The sequence below is a fragment of the Peromyscus leucopus genome, chromosome 1 (genome assembly GCF_004664715.2).
Source record: "Peromyscus leucopus breed LL Stock chromosome 1, UCI_PerLeu_2.1, whole genome shotgun sequence".
NCBI lineage: Eukaryota > Metazoa > Chordata > Mammalia > Rodentia > Cricetidae > Peromyscus > Peromyscus leucopus.
Window position 1 is genome coordinate 59,594,917 of NC_051063.1, and position 15,563 is coordinate 59,610,479.

General features: G+C 55.7%; 1 protein-coding gene across 1 annotated transcript; it reads right to left on the reverse strand.

Annotated features, from left to right (window-relative positions):
- Positions 1-3,636: 3,636 nt before the first annotated feature.
- Fgf3 (fibroblast growth factor 3) lies at positions 3,637-8,688 on the reverse strand. The gene is made up of 3 exons (XM_028872469.1): positions 8,383-8,688; positions 6,506-6,609; positions 3,637-4,407 (listed from the first exon to the last, which is right to left on the reverse strand). Exons 1-3 carry the CDS (start codon positions 8,600-8,602, stop codon positions 3,994-3,996), a joined length of 738 nt encoding a protein of 245 aa, XP_028728302.1. The 5' UTR covers positions 8,603-8,688; the 3' UTR covers positions 3,637-3,993.
- Positions 8,689-15,563: the final 6,875 nt, after the last annotated feature.

A 15,563-nucleotide genomic window follows, 5' to 3' on the forward strand; every position in this document is an offset into this window, starting at 1 on the left:
GGCTGGGCTAGCCTCGAACTCACAACTCACAGAGATCCTCTGCCTTCTGAGTGGTGAGATCCACCTTAATTTTTGACACAGGTTTTCTGTGAACCTAGAGTTGAGTCCACTGATTCAGCCAGGCTGGACAGCCAGCCTGGGAGATACTCCTGTCAGTCTCCTTAGCACAGAATTGGGGTTACGGGGGTACCACAGTGCTATCCTTTTACATGGGTACTGGGGATTTGAACTCAGGTCCTTAACCTTGTACAGCAAGCAATTCACTCTCTGAGCCATCACCTGCTTCTCCCCCCCAATTCCTTTCTTTCTTAGGTCTCGTGGAGCCCAGGCTGACCTCAGACTCACTGTGTAGCTGAGGATGACCTTGGATTCTGATCCTCCTGCCTCCACCTCTTGAAGGCTGGGCTCTCAGCTGTACACCACCACACCGGTTTTCGTGGTGCTGAGGATGGGACCCAGCCCTGCTTCACCCGTGACAGGCAAACGAATGCCCACTGAGCTGCATGTCGGCTCTGCTGCCCAGCCACTCCTGGAAGGGACGCTGCAGCCAGTCACAGCCTCCCGCATCACCGCACTTCAGGTGTCCACCCGCCAGGCCTCTGGTGGACAGTTCAGTGACATTCTATCTGCAGGACTTTCTCCTCTCCCCAGACCGGAGTTTTGTCCCCATCAAACACATCCCCTACCCTCTCCCAGCTCCTGGCACCTTCACCCCACTTCGTTTCTGTAGATCTGACCTGCTTATGTCACTCAGCATCAAGCCTTCATTCAGAATTTTCTTCCCTTTTTAAGGCAGAGTAATATTCCACAGGCGTCTGGCTGCATTCTGTCTCTTTGGGGATGGAAATTCTGGTTGTGCCCCCTCGGGGCCTCAGTGAAGGATGCTGCTGTGAGTCCAGGTGTGTCAACCCGGGCTGGAGTCCTGCTCGCCTCACTCCTTTGTTTGATACTCCCTGAAAGTCTCGATGATTACTCTGGGTCCAGCTTTGTGTTCTCAGAGCCGCCACCGTGGTCCCCATGACAGCTGCGTCATTAAATGTCGACTCCTGACAGGTGTCTGACCTCTCTGGGGAAATCTCGAAGGAGACCTTGCTCACAGAGCCTGGGTTCCCTGCAGGATGCAGGAGCAGGCAGTGGGAATGGGGGGGTGGGGGTGCTGTTCTTACCATCACCACCCACCTCACCCCTGCCGCTCTTCTTCTGGGGCGCTGACCTACTCCAGTCTCCCCCACATGGAAGGAAACACAGCTTCCTCACATGCCCGTGCTACCCCTAGGCTGAGGCCTCTGACTCCCAGGAGTTAGGGTGACTTTGAACCTGGGAGCTGATCTGCCCATCTCTGCATCTGTCAGTATGGGATCTTCTTCCTTTTAGGGTCACCCAAAGCCAGGCAGCCAGGCCTGGAGCAAATGTCACAGCTGCATTGGGTGTGTTCAATGCTGTGTGCATGCTCTAACCCCAGATCCATCCCAGCACCCCAAACACACACTCCACACACACACACTCACACTCCACACACACACTCACACTCCACACACATACACACACACACTACACACACATACACACACGCACTCACACTACACACACACATACACACACACACTCACTACACACACACATACACTCACACTACACACACACATACACACACACACTCACACTACACACACACATACACACACACACACACACACACACTCACACACACACACACACACACACACTACACACACACACACCTCACACACAAAATCACAACCAACCAACCAAACAAACAAAAAAAGAGAAACAAAATATCACCAACCTGGCTTAAACAGCAGAAATGTATTATGTCACAGGCCGAAGGTCAGAAGTCCAAGGTCATGGAGTGGACGAGGCTAGCTCCTTCTGAGGGTTCAAGGCTCTCCTGCAGTGACCCCTGAGCTGCTGGGCTCTGGCAGCCTCCGCCTCCAGCTACTTAGCTGTTGAAGCTTTATCCTGACTCAGCCCCTAGGTCCACACATATTCTCACCAGTGGGATGCTCTGAGTGTCTTTGTGTGCCTCCCCATAGGTCTCCTCTGGGTGTGTCCCCTAACCCCACACCACCTATGGCCAAATCTCTCCATCAGGACCCTAACGGCTTGGGGTGGTGCCTTCCCTGAGCCTGCATGACTTCCTATAAGCAGCACACACCTAGTACAACCCCTCTTAGAAAAGGCTTTGTTGTGTCAACTGGGGTCAGGTGGTCAGGATCCGGACTGAGCAGGACACGAGCAGGTACTCTTCCCTCCCTTCTAACCCAGGCCTGGTGTGAAGCCACTGGCCTCTCAAGGGCAGGGGACAGACCCCTGAGAAGACGGTCAGCTGCAGAGGTGGCCCAGACTCCTTTGGGTCAGTTGTAAATAGTAGCTAACAGACACTCCCCCATCCTCCCACCCCTCCCCAGGGGCTGCTGGGGTGCCTGGCTCATTCTGGGAAAAGTAAGCCCTGTCACCCTGGATGCCGGTTCAGGGAACAAGTCCGGGGACTGGGACCTGCTGAGGGGCTGGAGCTGTATCCACCTGTGCTGATGCTGGGGTCAGCTCCATAACAATCTTCTCTCAGAAAGATACGGAGCTGAGCCTGGTGAGAACCTGGAGCCCTGGAGGTGGGTAGCAAGAACGAAGGGAGGAAGGGACCTCTGTCTGAAGTGCTTCACCTGCTAAAAACAGTCCCCAGAGAGACATATCACTTCTCGGTAGGATGCTTCCTCTCCATGGCCAACCTGACTGGATTCACAATCACTTAGGAGGCACACCTCTGTGCTTGTCTGTGAGGGTTTCCAGAAAGGTTTAATTGAGGGGAGACCTGCTCTGAATGTGGGTGGCACCATCCCATGGGCTGGGATCCCAGATTGAATACAAAGAGGAGAGAGTGAGCTGAGTACCAGCGTTCCTCTCTCTCTGCCCCTTGACTGTGGATGCCATGGGACCAGCTGCCTTTGGTCCTGTTGCCATGGCTTCCCCACCGTGATGGACTGTACCCTCGAACCATGAGCCTAAAGGAGAAAGAGCCAAGCACCTCATCTCTCTTTCTCTCTGATGAGCCCCAGCATCCCCCTCTCTGCTTCCTGCTCCATGGAGATGTGAGCAGGCTGCCGCACACTTCTGCCGCCACAGCCTCGGTCTGCCCTCATCACCACACCTCCCCCTCACATGAGGGACTGTGTTCTTCAGACTGTGAGCCAAAGTAAATCCCTTCTCCCATATGAAGCGTCTTGTCTGGTGTTTGGTCACATCAATGAGGAAATTAACACAAGGGAGGGAGGGGATCTTAAAACTGAGCAAACCTCTTTTCTCCTCTCGACCCACACAGACTATACACTTCACACATACACGGAAGTCGGGAAGTCAGAAGTCCAGGGTCAGTGTGTGTCCAGCCTCGTACACACACATCCTCTTGGGAATACAGCAACACTCTTCTACACACACTTGTGGATATTTGCAAACACAAGAACTCATGAACACATGCACATGCATGCATGCAGCACCTCAGCCCTTTCTCTGTACATAGCCTGCTGACACACTGCAGTGAAGCCTGCAGACCACGGCCTTCCCCACCCTCAGCAGAAGCCTCAGGTGGAGCCTCGAGGTATCCTCAGCCTGTATCCCAGCTGTTCGATAGCAAGACAGGGTGACACATTGAATGTTTGAATCATAGCTCCTTCCACTGTCCACTGCCTCAGGTTGCCAGGACTGCCTGGCTGGGCTCCACCAGGACTTGGGGTCACCCCTGCAGTGAAATCTCCCTCCCATGTAATCCCACACACATCTTGAACTTCGAGTCTTCCAGGGGCGTTGACTCAAGCCCCTCAGTGGCTGGCACTTGCTCTTTGAAAGCCACCAACGACAAGCAAGCTCTTGGGCCCCCAAGCAGCCAACCCAGTGACAAGGGTGGGGAGGCCAGACCTCCAAGAGGATGATCCTGGGTGCCTGTGGGGGTTGACCTCAGAGAGTTCTTAGGGTGGCCACTCAGGCCACAGCCAGTTCGCCTGTCTCCCGATGGGTGCCTGGAGTGGCCCTAGGAGTCAAGGGTTCCGTCTTGCCATGGTCTCCTGGGCTCTGCTTCTTCTGCCGCCGTTGTCTGGGCTGGCTGCCCTCTCCCGGGGCTCGTGTCTGGCTGCTCTGCAGCAGCCGCACCATCTCATGGTCCTTGTGGCCCAGCACTCGGGGCAGGAAGAGGGAGGACTTCTGTGTGCGGCGGGTCTTGAAGCCCCTGCGTGGCCGACCCTTGCCATTCACAGACACGTACCAAGGTCTCTGGGCACCAGGCTGCCGCCGAGCCCCCGGCCCGCTGGGCCCTGTGCGATACAGGCGGGAGGCATACGTGTTGTAGCCCAGCTCATGGATCCGCTCCAGGAACTCGCACTCTGCGTTGTAGTGCTCCTGTCAGAGAGAGGCCACAGATAACAGCCGTGGAGGCCATGTTGTCCACAGGACCATACCTCCCCAGTGCCTCCTACTCTCCTGAGGCTGCCTGGACCAGCTGTCCACACTTGCCAATGTCTATGCAGCCTAGCCAGCCTACCTTTCCCAAGACTATGCCCTGCTCCAAGTGACTTCCCTCCTCTAACCCTCCTGAGGACGAAGGGCAGTTTCCCCCTTTTGCTGTGTAGCCCTGCACTGGGCTCAGTGCTTGGAGTGTGGTAGACAGAGCATGGTGGAGGTGGTTGAACGGGTGTGTGGGTGAGTGAGTGGATGGGTGGATGGATGGATGATGGATGGGTAATAGATGGGTAGATGGATGAGTGTTGGCTGAATAGATGTGTGGTGGGTGGGGCATTGGTGGGTGGATGAGTGGGTGTGTGGGTGGATGGATGGATGGGTGGATGGGTAACTAGATAATTGGTACATAGGTGGATGGATGGGCAGATGATGGGTTGAGTGGTTAGGTGGGTGGATGATAGATGTCTGGTTGGATAGATGGTTGGGTGGGTGGATGGGTGCATAGGTAGAAGGATGGATGAGTGGATAGATAGCTGGCTGAGTGGATAGATGGATGGATAGATGGATGGGTGGATGGATAGATGGATGGGTGGATGGTAGACAATGAACAGACGGGCTGGAGGGCAGAGAAGCTACAGGCCCGTCACCCAATCCCAAGGCTGTTGTTGCAGCTCCAGGTGGGAAGGGACAAGGCCTGTGTGACAAGGTGCCGCTTCTGGGGTTAGGCAGCAGGAGGTGAGGTGAGGTGTGTGTTGAAGACAGCAACTCAAGGAGCACACCTGAGGACGTGGAGATGGACTGGATATGGGGCCAAGAGAGGAGGAGGTCCATCATGGCTCCTGGTTGACTCAGCTGAGACCATGAGCAGGCGTGAAGGGTGTGCTGATTTCAGTGTGTGTCGGGGGAAGGATGCTGCATTCTGCCTGCTCCTGTAGCACTGGAAGTTCTGGGCAGCTGTGATCTATGACTTAGGGGGATGGAGACCGATTGCGGGGTTGTCACTGGCCCGGGGATGCAGCACATGGGCAAACACGCTGGGCACTCAGGGAGCCAGGGACAGGCCTGCAGGAGAAGCCTTAGAGGCCAGCTGGCAGCTGAAAGGAGCTGGGGCCTTCTACCCAGGTCTGTCTGCAGGTTTATGAGACCATCTCTGATGGGGTCTCTGGAAAGTGCTACTCCAGCCAGCTGGACCCCTGACCTCACCATCCCCTGCTCCCCTGAAGCTAGGAAACCACAGTCATGTCCCCACTCCACTATGCTCTTCCCTGTGGGCAGGAAGATACGAACTGTCACTGAGGTTACCTGAGACCTCAGCTCATAGCAGAGTTTCTAGGGGAGGGCCAGGTTCATATGTAAAGTCAGCTGAGTTCACTCCCACTAGAGTGGGACAGGATGCAGGGTCCAAGAGGCGGGGAAATCCCCAGCCCAGCTCTGCAGCGGCTGGGACCCATTGCTCGGCCATGGGTGTGTGTCTATCACACTTCAGGGGTGTGGAGGCACCAGAGCATCTGCTGCCATGTGGCCCAGGGAATGCCCTGTTTCCTCCCCCCAGTGCTGGGATGACCAGACAATACTTTGGCCAGTTTTGATACATGGGTGCTGGGGACCCACTCAGGTCCTCAGGCTGACAGCCATTTCTCCAGCCCTTCAGTCCCCTCCTAAGTCAGACAGCTCTTGCCTTCCCAACCTGAGAACAGGCCAAGTACCCATCTTCTTCCTTCCACAGATGCAGGGCAGGAGTGCTCTGACCTCCCCTCCCTCAAGTGCCCAGCTTTCTTGGGTTATTCACTTGCATGGAGATCTGGGACCATGCTGCCATGCTCTCCTATCTCCACCAGTGTGACTCAGAGAAAGAGACTGACTTCAGACAGGTTGGACAGGCATTCAGAAGCCCAGGGATCTGGACCAGCTTGAGTCTGGCATGACCTGGCTTGGCAGGGCCAAGCATTCTACCGCTCATATCCCTTCTGGCCCCCAACCAGATGTTCAAGCCCGATGGCTATTCCATCAGCACCTGCCCACTAGTGATGGGACTCACCGAAGCGTACAGCCGTCCTCTCTTGTTCATGGCCAGGTACCGCCCAGAGAAGAGCCCTTTGATGGCCACCACGCCCACTTCCACCGCAGTAATCTCCAGGATGCCTGGAAAGAGTCAGGAAGGGTCTGTCACCTGCCTGAGCAGAACCTCAGCCTGTGCTAACACTCACCAGCTTAGGAAGCTGGGACAGGAGGACAGCCACGACCAGCAGCAGGTCATGGTGGAGGGGTTGGAAGTCCTGGTAGGAAGAAAGCATTGGACAGGAGGTGAAGAAGGGGACATTCAGCCACTGTGCCAAAGACATGAATCCTAACCCCCGAAGAAGACACAATGGGGGTGTTCTGCCCGTTAGGCACCTTGGGTGCAACAAAGGCAGACAGACTCGGTCTGTATTCGTTGTGCTCTTGTGAATCGGCTGGCTCTAGCAAGCCGAGGCTGAGGACAAGTGACTTGTCCAAGGCCACACATAATGGTTTGGGGGTGGGGGGGTGCGGCATCTAAACCCCGGGGCAGATGGAGCTCCAGAAGAGGAGGTGTCTGAGACTCCTGTGGAAGCCAGTGCTTAATGCAGTCCAGCCAGAGTGCTACCTCCACTGGCAGGCAAAAGATCCAAGTACGAGTGCTGAAAGGTAGTCTGGGGCAGAAGCACCTAGGTGCGGAGGGAAAATTAACAGTCCCCGAGCCCAGATGGCAGAGTAGCCGCCAAGACTGACCACCTGAGTTCGATTCCCGGACCCACATGGTGAAAGTAGAGAACCATTTCCAGGAAGTGTCCAACGACCTCCATACGTACATCGTGGCACACAAATAAAACGTGAAACCAACCAAACAAAAAATCCTCCAAGCGCCTTTCCCGTGAACGGGATAGTGCTTTTTGGGAGAGAGGCCAATGTCTGTTGGAATAGTGGGTCGAGGACTCACTCCTCCCTTTCCAGGGAGCGCGTCGGTGGCGCCCGCCCGGGACCCAGCATAGTCCAGATAACCAGGACCAGTTGAGGTTCCACCGTAGCCACGGTTTGGAGCGGTGCAGGGTGCGGCTTCTAGAGCTGGCGCCAGAAGAGCACCCGCTTGGGTGCCCCAGGGGCGACTGTGAAAGTGCCCCTCCTCTGTATCTGGGGCCGCCCCGGACTAGGCAATTGGGGAGGGGGTGTGCGTGAGGAGCGCCCCGCGCTTCAGGCCAGGCAGGGGCTGGTCCCCAGGACGCCCCCGCGGGGCTGCGGCTTTGAAGGAGGAAGCTGCGGTTCCTGCAGCCGCCTGCGCCCCCAGCTCAGCTTCCTGCGCCCCGGGCACCGTGAGCTCTGCAAGGCCTCCCTCCCACGCGGCGCTCAACGCTCCGGGTCGAGCTCGGCTCACGTGTACCGCACCCACCGAGCCAAACCCTGCAGGAATCGAGAACCGGTGCTGGGTTTGGTCTAGCCGAGCGCGGGCCGTGAGTGCATGCCAGTTGCATCCAAAACACGCGGGGACGCCTGTCCTGTCGCGCGCTCGCCTGCAGGGCGCAGGACGAGGGGCAAGCCTGTCGCCGGACGCCGCGTCGCGGAAACCGAGCTCTGCCCAGGAGAGTGTCCTTGAAACATCGTCTAAGAGCAAGGAGGATGGCAGGGACTGGCCATGCTCCCCGGGGTCGTCAAAACAATAAAGAGGGCGATAAATCCTTGTCCAACGGCTTTTCACTGAGAAATACAAATGTGTCAGAACCGTGGTCGCCTCCCGCGCAGTCCCTGGGGGAGCGTGACGGGCGAGGCATGTCACTGGGATCCGTAGCTGGGACCGAGGCATCGTCTTCGGACTAACCTCAGCTCTGCTCCCACCTGGGACGCCGCGACAGGGGGTCGAGGCCGCCAGTCCCTCCCGCCCACCTCTGGCCGGACACTCACTGTAGGCGCTGTTCTCCAGGCTGCCGTTCACGCGGCCGCTCGGGTGCAGCTGAAGGTGGTACTTGGTGGCGCAGTAGAGCTTGCGGCGCCGGGGCGCCCCGCCGAGGTGCTCGTAGACGCCGCCACGGCCGCCCGCATCGCGCCGCAGCCGCGTCCCGGGCCCCGTTGCGGGCCAGCCGGGTTCCAGCAAGCTGAGCAGCAGAAGCCAGATCAGGCCCATCCCGGCATCGCGCCCGCCGGCGGCGGCGGCTGCGCCAGCGCGGGGCTCACGGAAGGCGCGGCGCTGGGAGCACACGCCGGCGAGCCAGGCCGTGCGGACTGCGGCTGGGAGGAGAGAGAGGGAGAGGAGGACGGAGAAAAGGTGGGGGACAGGGGAGGGAGGAAGTCAAGGAGGGAGGAGAGACAAGGAGAGATGGGGAGAAAGTGGAGATGGAGAAAGGATCCGGTGGAGAGAGGGAAAGAGGGATGGGGAGAAGGTGCGGAGAAAGAGGAGAGGAAGGTGGAGAGAGAAGACTTCGAATTTTCACCCAGGAATGGGGGGAGTGTTCCCTTGCCGCACACCGCTCTGAAGAAAGGGCGCTTGGCAACAAAAGGCAGCCGTGGTCCCCGGCAGGGGCGCGGGGCTCAGGCCGGGCGTCGCCTGCTCACAGCGCCCCGGCCAGCGCCGTCGGGCAGCCGTTCCTCCACCGCGCGCCCTGCGCCCCCTCCCGCCTCTGAAAGGTCCCCGCCCCGCCCCCGCCCCCAGACCAATTATGCCTCGGAAAATTATAGAGCGAGGCCTAAAGGCAGCCGCCCCAGGCCCTGTCACCCCCTCCCGCCTTACATCAATCCTGGGTGCACAATGGGACCGCGGATGACTGATGTCTGCGCAAACAACTTGCGGGGAAGTCTAGCTGACAAACGCTCCTGAAAGGCGGCGCCTAATCCAGAGCGATTGCGGAGGGCGGCGCGTGAGGAACCCGGGGTTGGGTCTGTGCAGGTCGCTGCTCTCATATGAGCAGCTCGTCCTCAGCTGCCCAGTCTTGTGGCCCAAGGGCCCAAAGGACTCTTTATGTTGTAGTTTCCTACCTGACCCGAAGGCACTAAGGGAAGTATGCACACCTTGAACAGGAGTTATCTGTCCCAACGGTGGTCCAGAGAGGGGACTGGGCAGATAGGAGCAGGGACAATAGAGTCAGAGAGCCCTAGAGCCTAGAGTCCTGGAGGCGCAGGCAGAGACCGAAATGGGAGTTGGGGAGGCAGGTGACAAATCCACTCGAAGAGATAGAGAAATGGGTGAGGTGGAGAAATGCCGAGATGCAGATGAGCAAAAGAAGAGAAGCGGGAGAAGATGCCACAAAGGACCTCAGCATACCCACCTGGCAGACTGAGTAGGAGTCTAGGCTCAGCTTCCTGGGCCCTGAGCTCTTGATTTCAGTTCCCTATCTGCTAGGGGCCTCAGAGAAGGACTTCCCGTGGTGTCAGAAAAGGTCTCACCCTACCTGGTCAGCAACTACCCTCATATAGGTGTGCTCTGGTGAGGTTACCCTGAGGGCCCACTGGCCTGGGTCACAGCATTGCCTCCCAAGTTGATGCTGAGCTCTGGGAAGAGTCAAGTGGGAGGCCCCCTAGGATGTGAGATGCCGAGAAGTGTTGGGGAGACTTCCATGGTAAGGAAGCTGTTAATAGCACACACTGGGGCGTTTTCCACCTGAGACCTCATACACAGGGCAGCAGGTCCCCAGTAAGACCTCTCCAGCATGCTGAGTACACATTCCCCCCCCCCCCCCCCCCACAGCTGAGTATCCTAATGATGTCCCAGAGCCTCTGCTCTGGCCGGGGTCTGCAGACTCTCTGCCCCAGGACAGGCTCCTGAGAACTCTTGAGCAGTCTAAAGACTAAGCCACCGAATTGCTAAAGCCCTGGAGTCAGGCATTGATAGAATCTGCTTTATAGGGGACAGGGACAGCTGTCAGGACAGATGGGTCGGCAGGGCAATTTGCCCTGTGTCTTGATGACCAGCACTGGCCTGGCACATGCTGGCTGCCCAAGCTCGTAATGACACAGAAGAATCAGGAGGACATCGCCTCTCTGAATGCCTCTAGCACAGCTCCTGGAGCCAGCTACTGTCCTGTGCCTGAACAAGAGAAGCCCTGTGCCAGGTGTGCTGGGACAGGGCTGCCATCTCAGCACTCAAACTGTGGAAGCAGGATGATCCAGGAGTTCAAGGCTAGCCTCAACCACAAAGCAGATTTGAAGCCAACCTCTGCTTTGAGACCCTGTCTTAAAAACAAACAAACAAACAAACAAAGCTAAGATGGGTCAGTAGAGATGGCTCATTGGTTAAGAGCACTGGCTGGTCTAGCAGAGGACCTGGGTTCAGTTCCCAGCGCCCACATGATGGCTCACAAATGTCTGTAAAATGTTCTAACAGATCTGACATCATCTTCTGGTCTCTGAGGACACCAGGCATATAGCTGGTACAAATACCTACATGCAGACAAACAAACAAAACCTCAAAACCAAAACCCATACACATACACACACACACACACACACACACACACACACACACACACACAGAAGGAAGGAGAGAGTGGGGGTCTGGGGAGACAGTGTGATGTTTTCCTTTGCTGGTCCTAGGAGGACCCAGAGGAATCCCACTGGACAACCTGGGCTCAGAGCCTCTCTCCTGATCCTTGTCTGGACCCCCACATTTCCTGCTGGGTGTGTCCTTTACTCTGTCTTCTCCTGAACAGCCCAGTGCACTGTAGCTCTCCAAAATTCATTCCTGAAGTGAATGAATGGGCTGGCCCGGCCCATACAGTGTAACCCTCTGAGACTTTGACTTCCTCGGTCTATGAAATTCTAAGCCCGGGTCAGAAACTCAGTAGAGCGTCCCCTACTAAGATCCCTGCCACTGCCACCATCAGTGACCAGATCGTGGCCTCAGGTGCCTTTGAGAGTAAAGGACCTCAGTGGCCCAGCAGGTGATCCAGCTCAGGCCCTCCCTCTGGTCCTGGCTGACTTTGGCCTGGTCCTCAATTGTCCCTAAGGCATCCACACTCCTGGCCCAGGGTCTTCCTCTGGGCCCTGTGTAAGTGTCCATGGGTCCTTCTACTCACCCTCCACCCGATAGTTGGAAGGAACTGCCTTCACCCCTACCCCAGACCCCACCCCAGCTCATCCCTGTGATGGAGGCCTTGGTGTAGGTAGGATAGTAACCCCTGCTCTTATCCCTAGCCTGCTTCCTATAAGCCTTCTCTTGTCCAGTGAGGTTTTCCTGCATCTCGAATCACCTGCCTTCTTGGCCTTGGATGTCCCCAGACCCTCCCTCAGGCTATGGATGGACCCACTGCTTGGCCTCAGATGCTGCCCCCCCTCGCCCCCTCCCCTCCCAGGGAGCCTGAGTGTGTGTTGTGCTGGACCAGAGCTGGGCCTCCATTGCAGTCTCCCTGGGCTGGGCTGGGCTGTCCTCATACAGAGCAGAGCCTAGCAGAGCATGCAGGGGGTGGGGGGCATAATATGGTAATGGACACCCTGTTAATTGCTTCCAAATGGCCAATTGCAGCCATTTGACTAATTGGTCTCTTCCAGCTCCCCCTCTCCTGGTCTGGACACCCCCAGACCTGGCCCAAGCCTATTTAACACCGCTTCCAGGGCCTCTGCTCCGGAAGCTCCCTCCTTGGTCTCTCTTGGCCTGGACCTCCACCTCCAGCTCCTGCACCTAGAGAGAGAGCTAAGGAGAGGAGGGCCAGGGACAGTGTGCCCTGTGATCTCCTCGGCTTTTGGCCCCACACCCACTCTGTACTCCACCATCAAAAGCAGGGGGAAAGAGACCCAGCCTGCTTGCTGGGTGCTGACCCGGAGTCACTGTACCCCTGAAATCCTAAAAGCAGCCCACCTTACTCCTACCAGGTCAGAGGTGAGCCGACTGGCTCAGGAGCACACAGCTGGGAGATGGGTATCGTCTGTGTGCCTCAGCTGGAGGCATCTTCAACAGGCCAGGGCTGACTCAAGCATCCTTTGTTTGAGTCCCTGGACCTTTGCCTCTGGTACTGCATGGGTGGTACCCTAATGCCCAGGCTCTAGTTCAGTGGAGCCCTTCCTGCTTGCTGTGGGGCACTAGGCAGATACCCTCTACAGGTGCAGTGGGGCAAAGTGGGAGATGAAGGACTCTGGGCCACACAAGGGTGCAGATGGGCTTTTTCAGCCGGCCCAGGACCATGAGTGGCAGCAGTGTGTTTTCAGGCTCTCCCTGATAAGGACACACACAGCACAGAAAGGTCCTAAGTCCCATCCCTACCCAGAGCCCTGCCCACATGAGACAGGGTGGACTTCATAAGTAGATAAAGGAACACAAGTTCCTAATAGCCAGAGCCTCGCCCCAGGCTGATAGGAGTCCACAAACTGAGGTGGTTAACTGAGGTGACTACCTAATGTGCCTTCCCCCCCCCCCTTTGGTTTTTCAAGACAGGGTTTCTTTGTATTGTTGTCCTGGAACTCACTTTGTAGACCAGGCTGGCCTTGAACTCACAGAGATCTGCAGGGATCAAAGGTGTGTGCCACCACTACCCAGCTTAACGTGGGGCTCTTAACACCACATGAGAGTACCCTTCCCAACATGCTTAAGAATCTTGGGGTGGGTTCTGCTCCAGATGTGGAAATGAGAGTTTGGGCAACAGGTAGTGGCAAATGGGGGCAAGAGACACCCAGGAGGTAGCTTACAGGGGCCTTCAATTTCCATCAAACACATTTATTTTTCCTTGTAACTTGTTTGTATTGTTTCAATGCTGAAATACTTCATTGAGATATTTAAGTTAAAGTGGATAATTCAATTGCTAAAAGTAATTATTTTTATTTCACGTGAGTATGTTCCTGCATGTATGTCTGTGTATCACATGTGTGAAGTGCCCATGGAGACCAGAGAAGGGTGTCAAATCTCCTGGAACTGGAGTTACAGACATGTGAGCCACCATGTTGGTGGGGCTCAAACCCAGGTCCCCTGCAGGAGCAGCCAGCACTCTTAGCCACTGAGCCATTTCTCAAGCTCTGCCCCCCCTACACTTTTTTTGAGACAAGGTCTCATGTGGCTCAGGCTGGTCTCAAACTCACCACCTAACCAAGGATGATTGTGAACTTTTGACCTTCTGATTGCAGCTGGGATTCAGGTGTGCATTACTGCATGCAAGGGTTTCTTTCCTGAAAATTTTAAAACATTTATTTATTTATTGTGTGGGGGAGGCAGTGGCAGGGGAGGGTGTGTGTATCATGGCTTACATTGGAAGGTCACAGGAAGACTGGGTCCTAGTGATTGAACTTGGGTCGTTAAGCTTGGCAGTAAGTACCTTTACTGGATTTACCATCTTGCTAACCCTTTTTTTTTTTTTTTTTTTTTTGAGTGTTTTCAGTCCCTGGTTGGTTGATTTCTCAGCTACAGAACTCTTGGACACACAGGGTTCACCCACCCTACTGAGGGCCAAACCTCACTGGAATTCCGAGGCTCGACCGCACTTGAACACCAACCCAGCTGAGATTCTGCCACATATCTATGTGAAGTGGTCGTGAGCCTATGAACCCGTCCAGGCCTCAGTTTCCTTATCCATTAAATGGAAACAGGCAGCTGGTCAAGGGATGCACGCCTCTGCTTCTAGCACTTGGGATGTAGAGGCAGGTATCTCTGTGAGCTCAAGGCTAGCCTGGTCTATGTTGCAATTTCCAGGCCAGCTAAGGCTACATAGAGGGACTCTGTCTCAAAACAAAACAAAACAAAACAAAAAACATAATGTGGAGACAGGCTTCAGAATTGTGGTAAACTGTAAATGATAGTCTTAGAGAAGCTTTGGGACAGTCTGACCAGTGGGCTGTGGTCCTTAGTGTGAACATATGGGATGGATTCACAGAAGGATAATCAAGACAAGGAGTGAGGTCTCCAGGGTAAGCGTTTAAGAAAAACCCAGGCATCTGCTGGGTGTGGTGACACACACCTTTAATCTCAGTACTCAGGAAGCAGAGGCAGGTGGATCTCCATGAGTTCGAGGCCATCAAGGCAATCAGGTCTAGAGTCAACCAGCCAGACTAGATTTGAGACCCTGCCTGTCTCCAAACAAACAAAGGCGGAGGGAGCGCCACTCCGGAGCTAGAGAGAGAGAGCTCCTGTGTGCTAGGCGAGCACCCAGCCTGTGAGTGACTGTTGTTGCTTCTACAACTAACAAGACAGTTACACATTTCCTGAGCTGACACCCTTGAAGCCCAGATGCAGCCAGGGACAGGATTCGGCCCTGGCATCCGGATGGGCTCTGTGGCCCCTGCAGTCAGCATAGAAACAGATGAGGTGCACGAAGAGTCGGGTGTGCGGCCCTTGTGGACTTCAGAACTGGAGAACTTGCTTCCGGCAGCAGATACTGAGCCTGGGGCCACCATGCAGATTCTTCTAAGCAAATGATTTAGTACGAACAAGAGCGGCCCTTCCAGGGCTGGGGGAGATGGCTCAGTGGATAAAGAGCTTGCTGCACAAGGCTGAGGACCCAAGTTCAATCCTCACACCCACGTAAAAGCTGAGCCCTGGGAGGTGGAGACAGGAGGATCGCAGGAGCTCCCTGGCCAGTCTAGTTGCTCAGTTCCTGTAAGAGACCTGTCTGAGAGCAATGTGGGGTAGCTCAGAGGGAAAAGCATGTACCACTCTTGTCAAAGACTGGAGTTAGGTTTCTCGCATGGATGCTGGGTGGCTCACAACTGCCTGCTGCCTCAGCCACAGGGAGAAGGAAGGTCTCTAGGCTCCAAGGTGATTCACATGCACAGATACAGGTGCACATGCACATTTGTGCAAGTACACGCACACACACACACACACACACACACACACACACACACACACACACACACACACGCACACACCCCTGTCCTCCTGGACATGATGGATGCCTACATGTGGGATGGAGTAAGAGTTTCACAGAGTCCCTTGCTTTGGGGCTACTTCCCAATTCTACAGCAAAGCAGACCCTAAAAGATGAATTCAGATTAATGACTGGATGGCGGGTGGCTTAAGCAAAGCCCCACTTGATTTCAAGAGGGAACCTGGGGCCACCCAGGACACGGCTGCTTCATTTGTCCCAAGCATGCACAAGGTAGCTAATTGGCTGACATTGTTCTCTGTTGAATCTCAAATCCTTTGAGGCCTGCATTCTGCGGCAATAGGCTGA